The 22,985-nt window shown below is 32.2% G+C and overlaps 3 protein-coding genes and 1 non-coding gene across 7 annotated transcripts; 1 reads left to right on the top strand and 3 right to left on the bottom strand.

Annotated features, from left to right (window-relative positions):
* Positions 1 to 2,473: 2,473 nt before the first annotated feature.
* On the top strand, positions 2,474 to 8,528 carry LOC142545774 (putative LRR receptor-like serine/threonine-protein kinase At1g67720). 3 transcript variants are annotated; one of them, XM_075653142.1, is made up of 15 exons: positions 2,474 to 2,882; positions 3,529 to 4,060; positions 4,155 to 4,660; positions 4,909 to 5,041; positions 5,199 to 5,270; positions 5,379 to 5,447; positions 5,532 to 5,603; positions 5,729 to 5,797; positions 5,951 to 6,108; positions 6,262 to 6,503; positions 7,065 to 7,191; positions 7,266 to 7,334; positions 7,436 to 7,622; positions 7,800 to 7,932; positions 8,028 to 8,528. In XM_075653142.1, exons 1-15 carry the CDS (start codon positions 2,837 to 2,839, stop codon positions 8,349 to 8,351), a joined length of 2,739 nt encoding a protein of 912 aa, XP_075509257.1. In that variant the 5' UTR covers positions 2,474 to 2,836; the 3' UTR covers positions 8,352 to 8,528. The 3 variants fall into 3 exon arrangements, with proteins under 3 accessions (XP_075509257.1, XP_075509258.1, XP_075509256.1); XM_075653143.1 differs by having other exon boundaries at positions 2,474 to 2,876; XM_075653141.1 differs by having other exon boundaries at positions 2,475 to 2,860.
* A 4,044-nt stretch (positions 8,529 to 12,572) lies between these two features.
* Positions 12,573 to 14,362, bottom strand: LOC142545775 (small ribosomal subunit protein uS12). The gene is made up of 4 exons (XM_075653144.1): positions 14,238 to 14,362; positions 13,173 to 13,328; positions 12,962 to 13,088; positions 12,573 to 12,878 (listed from the first exon to the last, which is right to left on the bottom strand). Exons 1-4 carry the CDS (start codon positions 14,240 to 14,242, stop codon positions 12,738 to 12,740), a joined length of 429 nt encoding a protein of 142 aa, XP_075509259.1. The 5' UTR covers positions 14,243 to 14,362; the 3' UTR covers positions 12,573 to 12,737.
* Positions 14,363 to 15,577: 1,215 nt separating this feature from the next.
* Positions 15,578 to 19,086, bottom strand: LOC142545776 (interactor of constitutive active ROPs 2, chloroplastic-like). 2 transcript variants are annotated; one of them, XM_075653145.1, is made up of 4 exons: positions 18,872 to 19,086; positions 18,106 to 18,201; positions 17,827 to 17,983; positions 15,578 to 17,396 (listed from the first exon to the last, which is right to left on the bottom strand). In XM_075653145.1, exons 2-4 carry the CDS (start codon positions 18,123 to 18,125, stop codon positions 15,768 to 15,770), a joined length of 1,806 nt encoding a protein of 601 aa, XP_075509260.1. In that variant the 5' UTR covers positions 18,126 to 18,201; positions 18,872 to 19,086; the 3' UTR covers positions 15,578 to 15,767. The 2 variants fall into 2 exon arrangements, with proteins under 2 accessions (XP_075509260.1, XP_075509261.1); XM_075653146.1 differs by lacking the exons at positions 18,106 to 18,201; positions 18,872 to 19,086 and having other exon boundaries at positions 15,578 to 17,492; positions 17,827 to 18,099.
* Positions 19,087 to 22,582: 3,496 nt separating this feature from the next.
* LOC142547859 (U6 spliceosomal RNA) lies at positions 22,583 to 22,685 on the bottom strand. The gene has a single exon (XR_012820750.1). It is a non-coding gene; the product is annotated as a U6 spliceosomal RNA (small nuclear RNA).
* Between the last annotated feature and the right edge of the window lie 300 nt (positions 22,686 to 22,985).

The raw sequence follows: 22,985 nt of genomic DNA on the forward strand, positions 1-22,985 counted from the left end.
AAAAGCTTCTTTATCACTCCCTCTTTCATCATTTGCAATCTAAAGTGAAGGGAAGTATGGTTTGGTTCGATGAATATAGTGTACATTTGAGCCAGATAGATGAGAGCTGATTGGTGTGGATTGCTCTTTTATTCTTAAAATTTCATCTATGTTTTTGTTTTTTTATTTACCATATAATACTAACATTATCTTTTTAATTTTTTTTAGTATAAGTTTCCCCCTCAACTACCATTCTTATGATATAATTCAAACATCATGGAGAAAAGTGTCCAAGACTGGACCGTCGAGTCGTGGTTCAGCTTCCTTGTCTATCCAAAAAATTAAGATAGAACAATAATTTCTATTTGACAGATAGATTGTGTTAAGATTGGAACTTGAACCTAACTCAACCCCATGATGCTACTTCGAAAACAATATTAATGCGTGCAAGTGTTTCTTTTTGACTGGAGGATATTGTCTACGGTGGCATCGTGTCTGATTGACACAAAAAATCTTGTCTATGATACATAACCCCTTACTTATTCACCCTATTTAAATAGTTGATTGGACAATTCCTTGTATGCCTTTTATTGCTTTTGGTAAAATTGGGTGCCCCTAATCGTTCCTAAAATAACCCACATCGGCCTCCTCCATTGCCCAACAGTCACCAATGTTTTTATACGATTACTCGAGAAACTATGGTAACAAACACCGTCACGGTTGCATTATAAAGAGTTTGTGTTTATTAAATCTAAAAAGACTTAAAGTTGTATTTGGATCAATATATTTTTCAAAGGAAGATGTTTCAAATTCTTTAATTTCTTTAGATATAATAAATTTAAGTTAATTTACAGTAATTGTGAAATACTTCGAATATATGTATCCATGATGAATATAATATAAAGTACATATCTGAATTAAATCATTTTTTTCTAAATTTAACTTTAGGTTGTGTTTGAATTGATGGATTTGATTTGCATGAAGATATTTGATTTGTGAATGAATTTGAAATTACATTCCCATCACAAACACAGATTGAAAATTGCTAAACTTAATATGGAATTAATTTAAAATTAACTTGAATTTTGTCTATACAAGCAAGCCAATTTGAAATCATGGATTTGAATCAATCCACGTACGACCTCAATCCATTTTTCATAACCATATTGAATTTTTTTCCATATTATTATGTAAGAAAGGTTCCGAGAAAGATAATGAGAATCAATGAAATAATTTAATGGTTTTAAATTGAAAAGAAGAGTATTTGAAAAAATAATACTTCATAAAGTATTTCGTATTTTTCAAATGAGGTGAACGCGAAACAGAATACGAGCAACTAAATTTCCCCACCGCTACTATTGGAGGCCCAATTAGAGTTTTTTGAGAGATCTGGGCTCATGGATCCATTACCTATCCATCAATAGCCCATTGCATATCAGACAAGTCCACCTAGGTGGGACAACATTCCCCACATTCCGACGTAGCAAGAAATCCAATCAGCCACTGCCACGTCGCTACCTTGACCATATCAACCATTGATCCTTATTATTATATTATCATGGTGACAACCCGTACAAATTTGGTTTGGAGGATGTTATTTATAGGGACGTTGTTCACATCTATATAACACATGACATTATGGTGAGAGATTAATCACGATTAATCATTTATATATTATGGTTTAAATTCCAGTCAGCATACATGTCATATAATAAGTGGATAAAAACACTACTCATGTGCTTGCGTGGATAACGTGAACAAAACTTATACATTTCCATATGCAACGGTCTTATATGTAAGACGATTCGAATATGTGCATGTTTGTTGTGAAATAGTATCACACTCTAATCAACATATATTACATGATATATTTTTGACTAAAAATTAGTAATTTTCACTCAAATCAATATATATTAAATAATATCCAAAACATAACTAACACAAGATGATATTTTTACACTGAAAAAATAATATTTTGAAATAAAAATTAATATTTTTCATGGATCGAGTCGATTCGATCAAAAATTATCAAACAAAATTTACATGTGAAACTGTTTTATATTTCAATTTTTTTGTTATATTATTAGAGTTGATCTAAAAAAAATCATATGAATATACATCATTACACGCTTAAAAATGTGACACTTATCAGAAAAATATTTCTTGAGATATATTAAGTATTTATTTCGTTATTTAAATGGCAACAAGCGAATCCATGGATCTTACGGACCCAATTGAAGTATAATTAAACAAACATTTGGCTAAATAGTCAACCATACAGAATGATGGCTGATAATTAATATTGCTCATGAAGATCAGATACCCCTTTTTTATTACAAAATGTCATTCATATTTCAGGGAAGAAAAAAAGTTTTGTGATTTTAATTTTTGAAGAAAATTAAGGAGTTAAAAAATATATTAAATTATTTCTGGCATGGTTGAATTTCTGTTGTTATTGTCATGGAGACTCCTTCCCACGATTAAACTCGAGAAGAGCTCGACTCACCACAACTTGGTACTTGTATCAGTATTGCTGAACTGGAGATAATTTTAAAATGATTATTTCTTCTTCAAAGATAAATTTTTAAACCACTTTTCGATCCTAATCTTCTTTACCGAATCACTAAAAGCTCGCCAATTCATTTTCCCATTACGCAATTCAAATTTCCCATAATCTTTTTCCCTGCATATGCACTACTTTTTTAGCTGGCCCCTTTTTTCTCCCTTTTAATTATTTTTATGGCTTCTTCTTCTTAGCAAGGTAGCACCTTTTTCTTCATAATAGTGCAGAAACAAGGGATGGGGGGTGTTGAAATTTTCTTAGTTTTTCTCACTTCTTCTGTCCTTTTTCTCATGGATGCTGCCACAGCCCAGATGCCGGGTATCTATCTTCCTTGGTATATGTATATTTTTGTGTCTTTACTTGTTCTATGATTCAGTTTGTTGGCTATTTCCTAAGTTGGGCTCTTCAATGATTAATTTATGTTGGGAACTACTACTGCTTATGATGGATTAGGTTCTTGATTCGTCGACCTTGGAATAAGATTTCACTTTGAAGTATGTATCATTATTGTTAGTGAAGGAAAAATTACTGGCTAAAGATATGTTCTTTAAGGTTTTTAGTTGTAGGTACGAGGAATGGGTATAAAAGGCTTCAAAATAACAAATATATAAAATTACTTTCACATTCTGTGATGTGTGGAACAAGAAAATTATCTGCGTTGATATTTGTTGGGAAAAACGAAGTTGGGATAAATACGGAGGTAAAAAACGAGAGTTTATTTGAGAGCATTGAAATTGTAGAGGGGGAACTTTAGCATAAAACTATGTAATCGAAATTTGGCTGTCCTTTCAACTTTAGTTCATGTTGTAATCCATGGCTGCAATGCATATGACATTACGAGGGAATTGAGAAACCATTTGCAGTTCTTCTGATAAGAAGATTTAGCAGATCTTAGAGTAGACAAATTTGTTATGAAGAGGAATTAATTTTTGCGGAATTGGCAACAATCTTCTTGAACTTCTAACATGGATAACTTTGTGATGCAGGCTTCGTAAGTTTGAACTGTGGTGGTGATGCTAGTTTCACAGACGATCTAGGCCTTATATGGACTCCCGATAACCAGATGACCAGAGGGGAAACCACTAAGATATCTGTATCAAATGAGAATAGAAAACAGTATACTACACTGAAATACTTTCCAGCAGATGATAAAAAATATTGTTACACACTTGATGTGGTTCCCAGGAACAGGTACCTTATCAGAGCAACATTCTTATATGGTAACTTTGATAACAACAACGTGTATCCCAAGTTTGATATTTCTTTTGGGCCAACTCGTTGGGCTACCATAGTGATTTCTGATGCAAGCACGATAGAGGTAGAAGAGTTGATATTTCTAGCTACAGATCCCACTGTCGGAATTTGCTTGTCCAATGCTACAACAGGACAGCCGTTTATATCCACCCTTGAGCTCAGAAAGTTTAATGGTTCGACCTATCTCAACCAATATGAGAATCAGTTCTTTCTCAGCGTGTCAGCAAGAATAAACTTCGGTGCAGATAGTGTCGATCCAGTGAGGTATATTCCTGAAATATTGAAACTTGTAGGATGTCCTAATTATAATCTTGTGATCTGAGTGTTATTGATTTTGATCTATGTTCTTTCTCCACAGGTATCCAGACGATCCATTTGATAGATTATGGGAGTCTGATTCGGTGAAGAAAGCCAACTACCTCGTTGATGTCGCTCCCGGGACCGAAAAAATATCTACTCGAATGCCCATTGATGTTAGCAATGATGAAAGACCGCCTCAGAAAGTGATGCAGACAGCTGTAGTTGGCAGGAATGGATCATTAACATACCGTTTAAATCTTAATGGTTTTCCTGGTTTTGGTTGGGCGTTCTCGTACTTTGCTGAGATTGAAAATTTTACTTCAATTGATAGCAGAAAATTTAAGTTTGTGCTCCCTGGCGACTCTGAACTTAGCAAGGCCGTTGTAAATATCCAAGAGAATGCACAGGGAAAATATCGTCTGTATGAGCCTGGATACTTCAACATCTCTCTCCCATTTGTGTTATCTTTCGGATTTGTTAAAACTTCTGATTCTACTATGGGCCCTCTCATAAATGCAATGGAAATAAACAAGTATTTGAAAAAGGGTGACGGTTCTGCAGATGGTAAGATTGAGTAAATATCTTTGACATGGGAAGAATGCATTCTTACTGTTGCATAACCTCAATAAGTTACTGTTGGTGGTGTTAAATTACTTGCATTATGAATGAATCAGAATTCATATCTATAACCCATCATTTCTCTTATTTACATAAAACTTGTAGAAATGGAATGTTTAGAAAGAGTTTTACATCATTCTCTATTTCTCCTTGAAGGTTAAAAATTTTCTGATACATTGTTACGTGAGTTGCAGGGGCAATTGTGGCTGGTGTAATCACAGCTTATGCATCAGCTGAATGGGCCAAAGAGGGTGGCGATCCTTGCCTCCCGGTTGCCTGGTCTTGGGTCCAGTGTAGTTCAGATCCCCAACCAAAAATAATATCAATGTAAACTATTCTTGTTTCGTCTTTTTAAATCATAAAATATATAAGGATACTACATTAACGTACACACACATGCAATAAAACTCTATCTTTGAGTTACAATCCTGCTTGCATTTTATTTAGTTCTTGATTTTTATATGGCGGCGTTTGTAATGGTCAGTAAATTGTCGGGGAAGAACTTGACAGGAGAAATTCCATCAGAGTTCACAAACTTGGATGGCCTTGTTGAGTTGTAAGTCGCGGGGTCAACCTGTCATTTCCTTTCTTTTTTTATTTTCTTTTTCCTTGGAAAAATATTCATAAGTGTTTTTTGTCGACATAAACATTTATTTTGTTGCAGATGGCTTGATAATAACTCACTGAGTGGTTCTATTCCTGATTTTTCTCGATGCCGGAACTTGAAAACAATGTAAAGTTTACGCCTGTCTTGTTGTTTTTGTATATTTCTAAATTAATTTAAATATTTAGATAAGTTGCAATTTCGAATCACCAGACATCTTGAAGATAATCTGCTGACTGGTGAGCTGCCTTCTTTGCTTGCGAGTTTACCAAATTTAAGAGAACTGTAAGTTTGAAAAGCAAAATATTTGTCTGTGCAATGAATTTTTTAAATATCTCCACTAAGTTCTGTTGAACTTCATTTTTCATAGGACTGTCTAGTGATGTCTCTTTTAATTGTTAATGATGCAGGTATGTTCAGAACAATATGTTGTCAGGAAGAGTGCCATCTGGTCTTCTTAACAAAGATCTCGTTTTTAAGTGCGTTTATTACTTTTTGTTAATGATGCGAAAATCGAAGTTTACTTGTTAAGAAAGTGTGGTGCTGATAGTTGCACACCTCAAGATGAGGGGATTGGATGGAGCCATTAAAAAGTTAATCTTTGCCTAACTTGTACTACACATATATTTCAGTTACACGGGAAATGTACATCTTCACGAGGGAAGTAAAGGGAGCCATAAAACAAATATCATCATAGGCTCATCTGTAGGAGTTGCTACTGTTTTGCTCGTCGCCGCTATTACTTGCTGTGTCCTGATTACCAAAAGAAACAAGAAGTCTCTGAAGCAAGGTCAGATCAGATGCAAATTTTTTTATCCCCAAGTCTGCCATTATGGTTTAGAAACAATTAGAAATTGATTAGTATGTTCCAGAACTATATTTGATATCATTAAAAAACGATTCAATTTAATCAATAATTAAAAGTTTATACTTTTCTTCATAGATCAAGTTCGACATGATTTGGCCGCTCAGAAGTTTTCCTCTTCAGGGGGAGACGGTGCGGCAGAAGCTGCGCATTACTTCACTTTATCTGAGATTGCAGATGCTACAAAGAACTTTGAGAGACAAGTTGGATTTGGAGGCTTTGGAGTGGTCTATTATGGGAAACTGAAGGATGGAAAAGAAATTGCAGTTAAAGTCTTGACAAACGATTCTTTCCAGGGAAAACGAGAATTCTCAAACGAGGTTTAGTTTACAATTCAAACTTTTTTTGATCTTCTGTGCAATAGTTTGTTTTGGATGGTTTATTTCAAATATTACCCTGTTTTTATTTGCATATCTATTCGAGGAAAATCCTTCTTGTCATCGATTATAGTCAGGATCAGGTATAATTTAGTCTTGTAAGTGGTACAGATTTTATATTTTAAACCTGAACTGGCATTATCACTTCCACATCAATTTGGATGTTTTTAACAGTTGAGCACAAAAATAATCTATCTCCATCACGAGGAAGTGAAAATTGTGGCTGAAAAGTTATTAGCTTGACCAGTAAATTAGGATGATGTAAAACTCAGAGCTTCTCTATGGACCTGTATTTCAGAGCAGTAGTTAATAGTTGATTTTCTTTGAACGTTGCAACTTAACAATCATGAATTTTTTGAACAATCCTATCGGGTTTGAACCAGTCAAGACAGTTAATTTCACGGCTTAGTAATTTTTTGGCATTCATTGGAACTACTGATCGATGTCACTCAACATTTAGTTACCATGGCTTCTTGTTGACGCCAAATTGTTCAATTAAACCAGGTGGCTCTTCTTTCAAGGATACACCATAGGAATCTATTACAGTTTCTCGGATACTGCCAAGAAGATGGGAAAAACATACTCGTGTACGAGTTCATGCACAATGGGACTCTTAAGGAACATTTATATGGTACGTATTAATTTTTTAAATGAAAAAAGTGCAGACGATCTGATAACTTTATTAATATTTTTTTATTTTCCTAGGGCCTTTAATACATGAAAATGGTTTTAGTTGGATTAAGCGCCTTGAGATTGCTGAAGACACCGGAAAAGGTTGGTTTGCTAGACTGGTTTAGATTTGCAACGAAATAAAAAGGAAAAATAGTCGAGAATAAGTAATATAAATGCAAGGCACTTTCTAATTTTCGTTTCAGGAATTGAGTACCTGCATACTGGTTGTGTTCCGACAATCATCCATCGGGATTTGAAAACAAGCAATATTCTTCTTGATAAGAGCATGAGAGCAAAGGTGTCAGATTTTGGTCTGTCAAAACTAGCTGTAGATGGAGCTTCCCATGTCTCGAGCATGGTTCGAGGAACTGTTGGTTATCTTGATCCCGAGTAAGCGTTCTCCCCCTTATTTGTTCCAAGTTTCTAGCAAACAAACGTGTGTAGCAAATGCTATCTATTGAATATTGACTAGCTACCAATAATCGCAAGACATTCTTGCGACTCGAATGTGAGTTAAAACTACAAAAGTTATGGCAAGAAATAAACAGTTGATATCATGTAATGCAGATATTATATCTCCCAGCAGTTAACAGACAAAAGCGACGTCTATAGTTTTGGAGTAATACTCTTGGAGTTGATATCAGGTCAAGAAGCGATTTCAAATAACTTTGGACCTAACTGCAGAAATATCGTACAATGGGTGAGATTTCCAGTACAGAAAGATATTTTAGAATCTCAATGTATAAAGAAAATAACATCACATGGCATTGGTACATCTTGGTTGTACACTTGTAGGCGAAGCTGCATATAGAGAGTGGTGACATACAAGGGATAATCGACCCTTCATTGCACGAATATGACATCCAGTCAATATGGAAGATAGCTGAAAAGGCGCTGATGTGTGTTCAACCTCATGGGAGCATGAGACCATCAATCTCAGAAGTTGTTAAAGAGATTCAAGATGCAATATCCATAGAAGCATCAAGAGAAGGTAGTTCGGGCGAAGTATCGAGGCTTTCAGTTCATTCTTCGGCTAACAGGGCAGGTTCGGCTGATTTTGGAATCGGTGAGCACTACCTGTCTATTGACGACTCTGTCACGCAGCCAACTGCTCGATAGAACAAGTGTGGCCAAAGTAGTGAGTTTACTTCCCATTTCTTGATTGATGAAAACATTTAGTCAGATAGATTTTTGGATTGTTGTCTCGCTGACTGAAGCAAATTTTTTTAATGTATAGAAACTGTAAATTCTTATCTTGGATGACTGTATTGTTTTTTTATGTATAGAAACTGCTCGATACCTCTAGTTGAAAGGTGAAAGGTGTCCATGATTCTGATTCAAAAATATATTTTAAAAAATTTAGGATATTATATGTTTACACGTACAAACTAATTTTTTTGATTACACGAAAGTAGGAAAATCAGATGAATCTAAACATTATCGATTTGACAAGTCATTTAAAAAAATAGAATTTGATTAATCTACTTGGTTTTTTTTATATAAACTATTTAGCTAATCAATAATATTTTGTAAAACTTTAGTTTCACAACTGTTTCTTAACAATTCAGATAATAATATGCAGTTAGTTATTGTAAACTAAATATTAATAAAGTAATATTTTTGTAAAACTTTATAGAAATATTAAAAAGCCTGGAATAAAATTGAAATATCTATATATATATATATATAAAATAAGAGTTTTTGCTAAAAATAGTAATTTCCCGCCAAAATGTCATTTTTAAAAAAAGAAATATATATCATAGAATATTGAAATATGTGTACTGCAATAAATGATAATTTCATTTATTGTTTGCATTGATTATATCAATTCATTTAGTTCAAATTTGAATTTAATTCATTTTTATATCAATTTAAATGTAACTTATTATTTTCATTACCAAGAGGCTACAATTTTTTTCCATATATTTTATTTTTTTGATATAGATGTATTATTTATATTTTCTTTATTTTATGGGGTTCACACATATATGAAATAATCAAGCGTCCGATCATGAAAGAATGAAAAATATTCTCAAATAATATCATATATATATAAACATAGTTTTTGTTCTATTTAAAAAGTTTCCGCCAACACTAATATGTTATAAAAGAAAAATTGTTGATAATTATTAATATATTGACCTATCATATTAAATATTTGAAACAAATAAGAAATAAATATGTAATGAAATGTGATTTTTTTTCAATTTATTTTTTAAATTTTAAATTTAAATTTGGTGTTTTTTGAAAAGATAAACTACATTTAAGTATTTGTATTGATTATATCATTCTATTTAATTCTAATTATGTTTTTAAGTTGTGTGTTATTTTTGTAGAGTTAATTTTTACTATCTATATCATATTAAATAAAATATAAAATTTTAATATAATATTAAGTTTTTCAACTAATTTTAAAAATGCCATTAATTTTTGGTATATTAATTGCCTGTGAAATGTTGTTATTATTAAATATCTTAATAGAACTTTAATATATGTATCTTAATAAAAAATTAATTTAAATATTTTTACCATTTTCAAAAATTAAATAAATTTATTCATCTAAATAAGTGACATAAAAATTTAATTTTAAAAAAAATATTTATTATTTAAAATTTTGATAAACAGATAATATATGATTTTTAAAATATTTTTTATTTTTTATTTATTAATAACAGTTTCACTTAAACAAAATAAATAAGTCAATTTAATGACAGAATATTGTTATCATCATTTGAGTGTTATCTCAAATGATATAAATATTTTGATATGACAACTTTTTATAATAATATTTAAAATTTAAATATATTCATTATATTATATTAATTATTTTAAATAATTATTTAAACATTACTACTTACTAATTTTAATCATTAATTATATAAGACAACGCTCCGTGCATCGCACGGGTGAATGACTAGTATATATAAAACCAGAGTTGTCTGCTATTTTTAGTAATTTTCCGCCAAAATATACTTTCTAAAAAAAGAAATTATCGAAAAATCTGATAAAATATATTATAATAAATGTCTAAATATATTTAATTCAATTTTAAAACTGTATATTAATATATGTGTGTATAATAACTTGAAAATTGAATCTCTTCTAGGAATTACAAACAAAATTAAATTAGATTTCAAATTTCAAATCCAAAAATTTAATTTCATTTTAGGATTTATAAACCAAATTCAAAATGGTATTCAAATTTTAAATTCGAATTTTGGAAATTTGAATCATGCTTCAAAATTTGTGCTCCGAAATCAATTTATTAAATTAACATTAATGTTTTTAATCTACAAATATATATATATATATATATATATAAATTTCCATGATATATCATCACAACACACCAAAACCAGAATCCAAAAACTCTGCCAAAAAAATACAAAACCGTTTTCAAATTCGTTTTGTAGCAGCTAATCTTTCTTCCCCTAATGGCACCTTTATTCAGTTATGTTCGTGAAATTGAGCCTTCAACCTGGCAGTGGGCGTTAAAACTACGGTTGGTTCGTTGTTACGATCTTCCTCCATATGGAAACAATGGTCCTACTTTCGAATGCATCTTCCATGATAATGAGGTAACACATTTATATATGTATTTGATATTGAAATCATGTAAACACGTTAAATATAATATATACATTCTCCATATTTTTTAGGGTTCGCGCATACATGCAACAATAAAAGAAGGCCTCATCCAGAAAATGAAACCAATTCTCCGAGAAGGTCATCTTTTTGCAATTAAAAACGTAATTGTTGCAGACAATCGTCTGAAATATAAGACAACAACACATAAATACAAACTCGTATTTATGAATAAAACTAATGTATGCGAGATTATTTATGACAATTTCTCATCAACTATGTTTGAGTTCAAGAGTTTTAGAGATTTGAAAAATGTAGATGTCATTGATGAGAATGAACTTTTTGGTAAGTTGATTTTTTTCGTTTACTTATGCATCTATCACATTTTCTATCATTTTCATGTTTACTTACAATTTTTTTTATTTCTTTCTAGATGTCATTGGCAAAATAATAGCAAGAGACTCACCTCAAAATAAAGAAATTAGTGGCCGTTCCACAAAACTTATTGATTTTGTCATTGAAGATTTAGAGTAACCACAATTTTACTTATTTTCAAATTTTATTTGTGCAAATTAATATTTTGCATTTGAAATTCTATATTTTTTGTTTGTTAGAAACAACAAATTACCATGTACTTTGTGGGGAAATTTTGTTGATGAAATCATGGCATATTTGGGCACTGTCGGTGATGAATCAGTTGTTGTTATTCTTCAAATGTGTCGTGCAAGACGATTTAGGGGTGAAGTGCGAGTTCAAAGTACATTTTATGTCACCAAAATGATAGTAAATGGAAACTTAGCTGAATTTCTTGAATTTCGAAACATGTAATTAAATTTAGTTTTTTTTGTTTATAATTTAATTTATATTTTTGAAATTTATCTTCCATTATCAAGAAGTAAAAAATATTATTCTTCTATTTGTACAAAATTTTAATTATTACGTATTAGTAATGTGATAATTTTCTTCTATATTACAAAGTTCACGAATACATGATAGTATAATGTCCCATAATGGAAATAATTAAATTAATTCTAAAGAAAGCAAACATCTTATTAGAAGACACATTATAAAATTTGTTGACATTGTTTGGGAATACACATAGTAAATGTTTATAAAAATAACTTTTCTGATTTATACATAATCTATTTATGATCACATGTTTCATTTTTCTTTCAGAATAATAAATTGTTGTGTATATTACGAAGAGATTTTGTAAATTAAATCACAACTCATTTGGATAAAGATATTGATGAAAAAATTATTGTTATCATTCAAATGTGTCAAACACGTGTCATGTCACAAAATTGTTTGTGAATGTGGATTTAGACGAAATTACTGAATTTTTTAAAAAATATTTCTCATTAATTTTATTGAATGTGATTTAAAAATATTTTTTTATCACATGCTAAAAAATAATAATATATAACTTCTCGAAAAGTAAAGAATTAAATAGATATTAAGGTCGATGGCCGACATCAATACACTAAACACGATAAGCATCATGTCATTGTCTTAGACTAACACGATCTAAAATTTTGATATATGATAGTGATTATTAGCCAAAAATATTAATCAATATGCGTTGTATTTAAGAAACTTTTTAAAAATAGCGAAAAAATAGTTTTTATTTTTTATAATTGTATTAATTTTTTAAATTTAAATATCTATTCATTTTTCACTAATTTTTAATAATATCACCCCGTGCATCGCACGGGTTAAATACTAGTACATAATAAAAAAAAAGTAGCCGGGAGAGATGTGAACATCAATAAAATTGAACTAATGAGTATTGTGAAGTTTTTAGTGGGTGAAGCTGTCATACAGTAAATTGATGGGAACATAATAAAACATAACTAGAATTCACTCAACACTCGGATGAATCATCAAAAACTCGAGTTGACTCAGTAGCCATCCGGATGACTAAGACCTTGGTTTTTCTTTCTTCTCCTTGAAGAGGGCCAAGAGAGAGACACCAGACACCTTCACCACCTTAAATCTAACACCAGGAATATCTCCCACGGCATGGCCTTTCCGCCCAAATCCAGCTATCAATACTTCATCCTGTGCAATCAAATTTGTGATTTCTTCATCTTTAAAGAAAGTATCATAACAGCAAGAAGTAATAACGGGAATTGGGAACTCACATTTTCCTCGATATAGTTTAAGCAACCATCATTGGGAACAAAAGCTGCAATCTTCTTGCCATTCTTAATGAGTTGAACTCTAGCACACTTACGGATGGCAGAGTTTGGCTGTTTGGCTTCAATACCTCTGCATGCGTAAATACAGTAATTTAATTTGCCAAATTACCATGATCGAGAGAATGAAAACACAGCAGAAGAGGCAGACTCTCACATCTTCTCTAGAACTATGCCTTTGGCATGAGAAGACCCAGCAAAAGGTTTCTTCCATTCATTACCGAGGTGAGATTTCTTGTAGGCCTTGTCAGCCCATCTTTGCCTTCGACGGTGGGACTTGAGTTTGCGACCAGCTCCCATACCACGTGTCTTCCTGTGAAATGATAAATGAGAATCTGAATCCACTGAATAGATGTAGAACATTAGAATTAATGCTCAAGGCCATCTTCATGAAGAGGAAAATGGATATGCTAGTCATGCCAAATATTTGATATCACACAAATGACCTTTACTGATGGGATTATCAAGATAATTAACATATCATTTAATTGAAAACACAGCGGCCTCCAGCATTACCAGCATTATGCAATTGCATAAATATCTGGGTAAAAAACGCAATATACTGTCAGGTATTATTGCTACAATGTTGTTTCCTTTAAATATTGTTCCCATTCAACAGTCTCAGCCTACTTCAAGAATACTAACCACTGCGAAAGGAATTATCATTAATCAAGTATCTAACAATTCTACAAGTAGGTGTTTCCTTCTCTGCTACAAATTTTTCTTGATTGGACTTCTCAACATTTACATAGAAGCTTATGAAATGTATAACAAAAATTTAAGGTATCGCCACATCCACCTGAATAGTTAACCAACCTTGAGGCCATACCAAATTCTTAAAATTAGCGACTTCATAAATATTTTATTCACGTAATAACATATCCGGTTTCTATCGAAATACTGGCCACCCTTCTACAGGAGCACCCACATTCACAATTACCAACTCAAAAACAGTAAGCCAAATAAAGACCTAAAATTCATTTTCGTTCAATGGAAATGTACTAGCAGCCAATCAAAACACAATCCCGGTCTTCCTTCATATCACAAATACCAACCACATCGAGTACCGCACAGAACTCATGATACAAAACCAACCAAAGACATCTGAAACAAGAACATGCAAATCGGTAAAAAAAATTAAAAAAAAACATATCGTAAAAAGTTTTCGCGACCACACAACAAAACACGCTTAGATACAGATATGGTGAAATCAGTAACCTACCCCATGATAGCAGAGTAGAAAGAACAACGAGCTGGCTTGCGTTTTGCTGTTGAGCTGTGTAAACGGAGGGGCGTATTTGAGCTCTTAAAACCCTAACGAGCGAATATTACGAAAACAGGTAGCTTCTTATTTATAAGCTAGCATTTTGGGCCTTCGTGAACAATATTTTAGAACGGGCCCCATTATGTGGTTGACTAGTTGCACTGTTTGTGGGTCATTAGGCCCATATAATCGGCCCAAATAAGGTTAATATTAAATCGATCTTTTCTATATTGGGTTTATAAATGCAGTCCGAAAAAGTTCTCATATAACTCACTATAAATATCGTATTATCATCTGTCATATTATGTAGCTCTCAGTGATATTTGATATGTATTTCGTGTTTGTAAAGTTTTTTTTTTAATTAATTTATTTTATATTTAAATTAGAATTAGGATAAATATTGAGGGGATTATTCTTAAATTTTAAAATAACAAATTATAAAAAGGAAAAAGCCAATAAAATGAGATATTGATATTTTGGTGTATGTATAATATGGGAATATTAAAAAAAAAAGGACTCATCGAAACTAATCACCCGTCTCTCTTTATTAATAATATAGTTGAATCCTTGATATATCATTGGCGGATTGAAGGGGAAAGGGAGAAGATCGCACCTTCTTACATAAAAATAAAAAAATTAAAATTAAAAGTTTACCTTTCGAAATTAAATTTTAAAATTTTATGTTTGTATAGTTTTTTTCAGTGTCATTTATATGTAGTCTTAAAAATAAAAATTTGTCCACTCAACACAACCTGACTGTTTATAATTTTTTCATGATGTGAGAAAGCCCACAATCTCTATTTTTTGATGCACAACAGTTAAACTCGTGTACTAATGCAATATATAGTCTACAAACCACATTAATCAGATAAACCACGTCGGACAAAGTTTGTGTAATTAGTTCGGCCAAAAAAGATATTGGTAGGTATATATGTGTACAAATTTCAAACAATTAACAAAATTTCACCCATAATTTGTTTCTCATGGCATACAAGAATTCTTTTTCTTCAAAAGGAGTTGATAAAAAATATTTCGATTTTACATTAGATAAATAATTAATTATGTATTTTCTCTTAATTATGCGTGTTTTTATATTAATGTGTGTTATTTTTAAAATTATGATTAAGTTTTTAAATTTTAATTATGTGTCATTTTAATTTTTTTAAATTATGTGTAATTTTATTTTGTGTTTAAATACGTATATATTGAACTAAATAAAAAACTAATATTTTAATCGTGCAATGTCATGTCACTCTCACATGATCATGAGATGAAGTTATATCGCTGAAATCAACATGTAATGAACACCAACATCTTCGTACCATCGACTATGTTTTGATACATGCATAAATAAAAAAGTTCTGATATTGTATCTGAACTGAACTTTCTCCAACAAATATGACAATGACAAGGTAATTTAGCAGCCAATTACAAAAACTGAATACTACAACTTCATGCAAAGGAAACGAAACCCCAAAGTTGTAATATCTATTTCTGGCCTTTCTTCAACAGCACACCAATCTTCTTCAGCATGTTACCATTTTTCTTCTTTGGGCATTCGTCATCCGTATCTTCGGAGCATAGAGAACCCCACTTCCCACCCATCATTTTGTAATCTAGAGGCCCTGTTCGTTCGATATATTTATCCTTGTCTCCATTTGAGAGCATTGCAACAGCTACTTCAGCAGCCTTTCTCCATTGGTCTGACTGCACCTTCAATCTTCTTAAGTCAGCTTCCATCTCTGAGTTAGTGGCTTGCGCTGCATCAAGCTGCTCGGTGACACGTGCTGCTTTTCTACGACTTTTTTCCGCTTCTTCCGTCAAATAGCCAAGTCTCGTCAGGACCTCTTGTTCCGCAGCTCTGGCAGATTCGGCTGAAGCAAGAGCTTCTTCTTTTGCTTTGTTTTTCTCCTTTTCCCTCTTCAGGATTTCAGATTTCAGCATTTCATTTTCTTCTGTGAGGTTCTGCATCCGTGTTTCTTTATCCATTAAGCTTGATGTCAGATTTTTTATAATCGATTCCGAGTTCTTGAGCTCAATTTCAAGTTCGGTTTCTTCCGTCTTTATATTTAGTCCCTTGTTCTCACACGAAGCACCGTGCAATTCATTTTCATTTTGAATAAGCTTTCCCCTCAATTCTTCAACTTCAGCCACGGATGCTTTTAGTTTTTCCTCCAATTCAGCTTCTCTTTTACACGAGTCTGATTTAGAACGCTCCACGAGTTCATAAGAGTTCCTTATCTGCAGTGTGCTTTGAACATATTCATCTCGGTACCTGTTTTCAGCGGCCCCTAGGGCAGCTCTTAATTTGCTAGCTTCATGTTTCGTATGGATGAGTTCGGCCTTTAGCAATTTTGTTTCATCATCTTCACCCAAAGTGATTTTGATGTCATCTAACGAGTCTGTGGAGATTTTGCATCTGTTGCTTAGATCAGCCTGGAGGTTGCTCACAGGTCCATCCAAAAAATTCTCTCTATCCTTCGACTGCTCCAACTCCAATAGCAAGGCTTTATACGATTCCATGGTATTAACATGCTCTGATTGCAGCGTTTCCTCAGTAGATTTCATAACATCCAATTGCATTTGTACCTGTCTAACGTCTTCCAGTGCTAGAGCTTCTGATTCTCTGCTGTCATTTAACTGGTTTTTCAACTTCTCAACCAAATCAAGGGTTTCTGTAAGTTCGAATCGCAAGCTTTGAATCTCGGCATGAGCTGATTCTGCATGCTTTGCTTGAGAAGCTTCCGAAACCCTGTCCAGCTGAATTTTGAGCCTATGTATCTCATTCATAGCAGAAGCCAAAGCAGCGGAGTCCATCAAGTGCTGCTTCTGTACAGCCTCTAGTTCAGATTGCCACGCTCTATCCCGATCCTGAGAGATCTTGCGTAGCTCTTGGACTCGAGCTTCCTCAGAATCAGAAAGCTCGTTCAGTTGCATTTGGGTCTCCTCGAGTTCAGAAGACAAGGCAGTGAGTTGTCTCTTCGCTTCTTCTGCTTCATGTTGAGCCTTTATCTTCCATGACTCGGATGAGCTCAACTGGTCCTTAGCCTTCTTCAGATTATCTTGAAGCTGGGAAAGTTGAGATTCTAATTCAGACTCTCTGCTTGATCTTTTCTTCTGTAATAATGGGTGAAAATTGTGTTAAATTGATCCAGACTAGGTTCATTGAATGAAGTTTGAGCTGGCAGCAGTGGCAAACCAATTAGCCGAGTTCTGGCAAAGAAGCTCCGGTTAACCAAGTCACAGCATTTGTGTGCGAAAAGCATGAATTGACACCAAATTACATGAATAGGAAACAAATGCAAGTCCAATTGAAACCAAGAGGTATCTCTACCAAGCAGGTTTTACAATGAAAAATTGTGTTAGGAAACTTAAGAAACAACACATAATTTAATAATGAATAAACACATGAACTTTAGCCATCATGTATGAAAAGTAGCTATACAGCACTACAATTTACTTGAGCCAATAATTCAGAGACATCTGATTTCAGTCGAATATCAGTTTTGAAATTATACATGCCTAAAAGGCTCTCACACGTAAATACCTCAGGGCCGGGACGTGGATCCGCAAGTTTAGAACTTTTATCTTTATTTGTTTTGCCCGCTGTATTTGGAAAATCTGGTCCGGAAGTTTTAAGTTTTCGGGTTGCTCGAGATGTGGCATGAGACGGATTTTTAGGCACATTGAAACTTGCCGCCGGCCTGTGCTTAAATCATGAGAAAACCCAATAATCCAAAAAAATAAACTTGTATGAAAAACAACTTAACAGAGCAAAAAGTATTTGTCAAACTAGAAAAGAGACTGCAGTATGGATCGAAACTACCTTGATGTAGGGGTCTGCATATTATATCTTTCAATAGTAGCGATGAAGATGAAGCAAACTAAATATCTTAAACGGCCCACCTCTGACCCACAACCCCTGCAATTTTCAGACAAGTTCTTTTCTAAACTTTGAAACACACAAAGGAAGCTTAAACGGAGGAAACCCACAGTATAATCTTTAAATCATACAAAAAAATTCCTTCAAAGCAACACCACGGAAACAACTTCGACTTCCACCAACCAAACCCACAATACAAGAAAGGTGATTTTTTAGAAACATTTGAAAAAAGAGCAAAGCTAGTAGCTTTCGAAGGAGAAATGGATATTATTGTGCAATATACTCTTTCCTTCCATGCTCTTCCTTCATTTTTACTCCTGGGATTACACTGTATTAAAAATTACTTAAATTTACAATACTGATATCCAAACAGTATCATTATACCAACCGAAAATACTGATCCCCATCATATCACAATGACATGTTAGAAAATATATGAAAAATAACAATTACCACCAACCCATTTTCCGTCTGAACAATTAGATCTACACAAGCCATAATAATTACAAAACACTCCCGTAAACACCCAGTAGACAACATGAGGCTCGCAGAAATCACACACACACACACAACACTCCCATGTTGGAGCCTCGGACAATTAAGTCCTTTAGGAACTGACACGGATTTGGATCAGAAAAACTAATAATTAATTCCTTTTAAAAAGGAAAAAGAAATGAAACCAACTCTTTGGTGGTTGCTGCAAACTTACCAAGCAGGATGGTGGCGAATTGCGAGTCCGGTGTCCGTGGAGATGAAGAAAAGAAGAAGAAACCAGTGCCCAAGATTGCCGCGAAAAAGGTTGTGTTATTGCAATGCTTTTCCTACAGCATCTGTTTTGCATTCACTGTGAAGAAAAAAGCAGGACACTGTGTGCGTCTGGTACGATACGAAAACCAAATGCTTGCAGAGGGGCACGGACGGAAGCTGGCCAATTGGAAAAAGAAGTCTTTATTTATTAGTAATGTAAGTTAATTCTCTGTACTATAATAGATATTCATGCGATATAGGTTATTTTTATTTTTAATTTAATTAAATAATATTAAATTATTTTTAATTTAAAAAAATTGTTTGATTTAAAATGAAATTTTTGTTTAGATTTTTCTTTATGTAAAATATGGAGTGAATTGAGAATGATTTTAGTATATTAAAAAAGATAATTATGAAATTAAATTTTTTGGTATTCTCTAATAAATTATTTTAAAGATCTCACTTAATAATATATATATATATATATATATTTATTTATACAAGTTTAAAAAAAAATTCATATTTAGAGAGATTGAGCAATATATATATATATATATATATAGCAATCTGGAACTCTTAATTTGTTTATTCAACACGAGTCTTAGTTATACTTTTTTCTTAGAGAGAAAATTGATGAGAATGACAATTTCCCCAACTTTATCTATGTATTAAGGGATCTAGTTTAGAAAATGAAAAGGAATAACAAAATATCCCATAAAGTTACAAATTATCATGTCAATATTATAGCAAGTAGTGCTCCGATATAAGCGTTACATATTTGTACTGTTCATTTTTTTTTGTAACAAAAAAAAATTGAATTAAGAAAACACATGGTTAAAATGAGAAAACAACATGAGAACGAAACAAAAAAACAATTTAATGGAAAGAAAAAAAAGGAAAAAGAATTGGGGTTATAAAAATCGGCACATATATCTCGTGCTTGAATAGTTATTTTTGCAACGAAAACAACAACGATTTTAAAAAATTCATGGTTAAAAAAAAATGAAAAAACAACAAAAAAAAAGAAGAAGAAAAGATTAAATGGAAGGAAAGAAAGACAGAAATTTGGGATAATAAACAATAAATGATAACAAAATAAATAAATAAGGTCATACCGACCACGCGAATTTGGTCCGTCTAGTGAGCTCACATTTAATATAGAATAGAGATAGAGATATACACTACAAAAGTGGAATTTCTAAAAAGTAAAAATACGAGTTCCACATGAATATTTAGTGTATATTTATACGATCTATATAAACTTCATATACTTGTTTCTATTGATATAAATACAAATTTCACAAGTTAATAGTTATTTACAAAAACTTGTGTGAGACGGTATCACGAGTCATATTTTATGAGACAGATCATTTATTTAGGTCATCCATGAAATATATTGTATTAATTTTTATGCTAAAATATTATTTTTTATTGTGAATATCGGTAGGGTTGACCGATCTCACAGATAAAGATTCGTGAGACCGTGTAACAAGAGACGTACTCAGTTATTTTTGCAGTTTCAGATTTATCTACCGGTAATGTAAATATAAATATTTAAAAGCTAGTCTTCCAAGAAACTGCACGCATTAAAATTTGTTATCTGTTAATAAATTAATTTTAAGTTGAATTTAGCTCGAAATAATTCTTAATTTGTTTCAAGTTAAAGAATTTTGAATATAAACTATAAAATATTTAAAAATTATTTAACTACCTACTGGAGGCGATTTTTTATTTTTAAGAATCAAATCCCAGTCCGGTTCGAGGTTAGGTGGTTAGGATTTTGTCTAAAATATAGAGAGATGGTAGGCCAATGCAACCAAATAACTCCAAAGTTTAATGGGCCGAAGCGGACACATTCAAAGAACCAAAATTCAATACATATTCTCATAATAAATAAATAAAAAACACGTTTTGGTAATAGAAACGTATATTATAACATTATTGTTATCTGTCTATCGACCCACGCATTATATGATTTATATTTAAATGATAATCAAAATATAATTTTAAAAATAGTGAAAAGCTATATCCTAATTTTGACATATTAATTTAAAAAGAAAAAAGACAAAATAGAAATTGAACTTATAACTTGTGATTATAAACAAATACCTTATCGACTAAGCTAAATTTGAGTTGTATTAAAATTTTAAAACTTTATTAATATATATATATATATATATATATTATTAAAACAGATCATGACACCAAAAATTAGTTACTCTAATGAGCACAAACTTAATAATATAGCATAAATATATGGTAATTTGAGGATAAAACAAACAATATCTTTACTATGAAATTAAACAGTTTTTCAAAGTTTGAATCGGTACAGACAGTAGCATAAAAACATTAAATCTTTGCTTAACTTGTAATAAACGCACACACATTAAGGTGATGACAATTATTGTGGCTCAAATTATCAATGGTGAACACTGCAGACAACAGCCTAATGACAACCCAATATTGTTGATCATGCGATGGAAAACAACATACACAACTGGCCCGCAACCTCACTACCGCATTTCTAAATCGAATTTTTAAATAACATAATCTTTTTTTTTTCCTGATATATTCAATTTAACTTATGTTTGGAACACCATTTCATCTCTTTAAACTAGGCTTGGTTCGAACCATTCTGCCGCCAGACCACACAGTTGGGTAAACCAAGATTCAAACCGTCCACAATTTTTTCACTATACATCAATGGAACCAAGACAAAAATAATGAAAGAAATTTATTTAAAAATCTAAAAGTCTCCATTTAGTCCTTGTCAACAGTTTTAGATCCAACCCTCGTAAAGTTTCAAATGTGTGGGAGCAAATATCATTCAGAAAGCTATGTATGTTGTGTGCGAGGAGGTTGGAGAACTGAAAGGTTTTTGGGAAGCAAAGATGTGGAACTGGCCTCTGTTTTTCCCAAACCAGTTGCAAATAAGATGCAAACGAAGGAAACTCTTTCAGATAAGAAAGCTGCAGTAGTAGGTGACCGAGGACCGTAACTGCAATATTTAGATTGATTCGCATACCAAAACAATTCTATTTGTGTTACACCAACTATAAAGATACAGATAATACACAGCTAGAATAAAAAAGAAATATGCTTTCCGCAATACAAATTACAAATCCTGCATTTAAGCGTAAAGAGAAACAAAAGCAAGAATAGAGGGGAATATAATTATCAGAAAGAAGAAATCATAAAGGACCAATGTCACTCACTTGACATACCTTCGTTCCCAAAACTACTGATTGAGTCAGATATTTTTGTAATATGATTAAGAATCGATTATCAAACTTCTTTATTTATCTTCTGCATAGTTACTCAAACTACATCTAATGTTACAAAAAAAGTTGATAGTTCATACACAATGTACTAATTTTCAGGAAACGCTGAAGTGCGGAAGATTTCGTGGATCCACGAAATAGATAAACAGCAGCAGAGGATGAAAGCAACAAGAGCTAAAAAAATTGCCCACAAATGCTATTATTCAGAACAATAATCGTTAATTGCAATAATACCATGAAATAAATCTTTTCATCTCAGGAGTTTTAATGGTAGTAACACACACTGAAGTGAAAAAAAACAGAGAAAATATTAAAGTTTACAGACGACAGCTGAAGAAAGAAACAATCGATAAAGAAATTAGGGCAGATTTTTTTTGGGAAAATAGGAAAAAAAAAATTTGGACCATTTCTCGATTTATGCGTGTCATCCTTGCGCAGGGGCCATGCTAATCTTCTCTGTATCGTTCCAATTTTATCGGATGTCCCCGAAGGGACAAACTAAGGTATGAAGCAAACAGTATATAAAGACATGATAAGCTCATTATTTTATAAATGTGGGAAATAGGCGGCGACTTCTTCTTCCATTCAGGGCCACGGAATCCGGACCACGTTTGAAGCCCATCAATTTGGATCCATTACTTCAGTCCAATGGTCCATTTAGTATTACATGACTCGCCTACAAAAAAACTCTATATATTTTCTACCTTTTGTACATTAATTTTTTTTTTTCAAAATTCTTTACCTTTCTCGATAAATAGATTTTTTTGGGGTGTTGTGTAAGTAGAAACTTTGATT

Source organism: Primulina tabacum, chromosome 5, assembly GCF_025594145.1.
Source record: "Primulina tabacum isolate GXHZ01 chromosome 5, ASM2559414v2, whole genome shotgun sequence".
Lineage (NCBI taxonomy): Eukaryota > Viridiplantae > Streptophyta > Magnoliopsida > Lamiales > Gesneriaceae > Primulina > Primulina tabacum.

Coding starts and splice junctions, on each gene's coding strand:
- LOC142545775 (XM_075653144.1), bottom strand. Junction 13,089..13,172: donor GGCATAGTTCTAGAGAAGAT/GTGAGAGTCTGC, acceptor TTACGCATGCAG/AGGTATTGAAGCCAAACAGC. Junction 12,879..12,961: donor TAAACTATATCGAGGAAAAT/GTGAGTTCCCAA, acceptor TTGATTGCACAG/GATGAAGTATTGATAGCTGG.
- LOC142545774 (XM_075653141.1), top strand. CDS start 2,779: ATGGGGGGTGTTGAAATTTTCTTAGTTTTTCTCACTTCTTCTGTCCTT. Junction 7,192..7,265: donor TCTTAAGGAACATTTATATG/GTACGTATTAAT, acceptor TTATTTTCCTAG/GGCCTTTAATACATGAAAAT. Junction 7,933..8,027: donor GCAGAAATATCGTACAATGG/GTGAGATTTCCA, acceptor GTACACTTGTAG/GCGAAGCTGCATATAGAGAG.
- LOC142545776 (XM_075653145.1), bottom strand. CDS start 18,125: ATGCAGACCCCTACATCAAG. Junction 17,984..18,105: donor ATGCAGACCCCTACATCAAG/GTAGTTTCGATC, acceptor ATTTAAGCACAG/GCCGGCGGCAAGTTTCAATG. Junction 17,397..17,826: donor ATCCACGTCCCGGCCCTGAG/GTATTTACGTGT, acceptor CCATTATTACAG/AAGAAAAGATCAAGCAGAGA.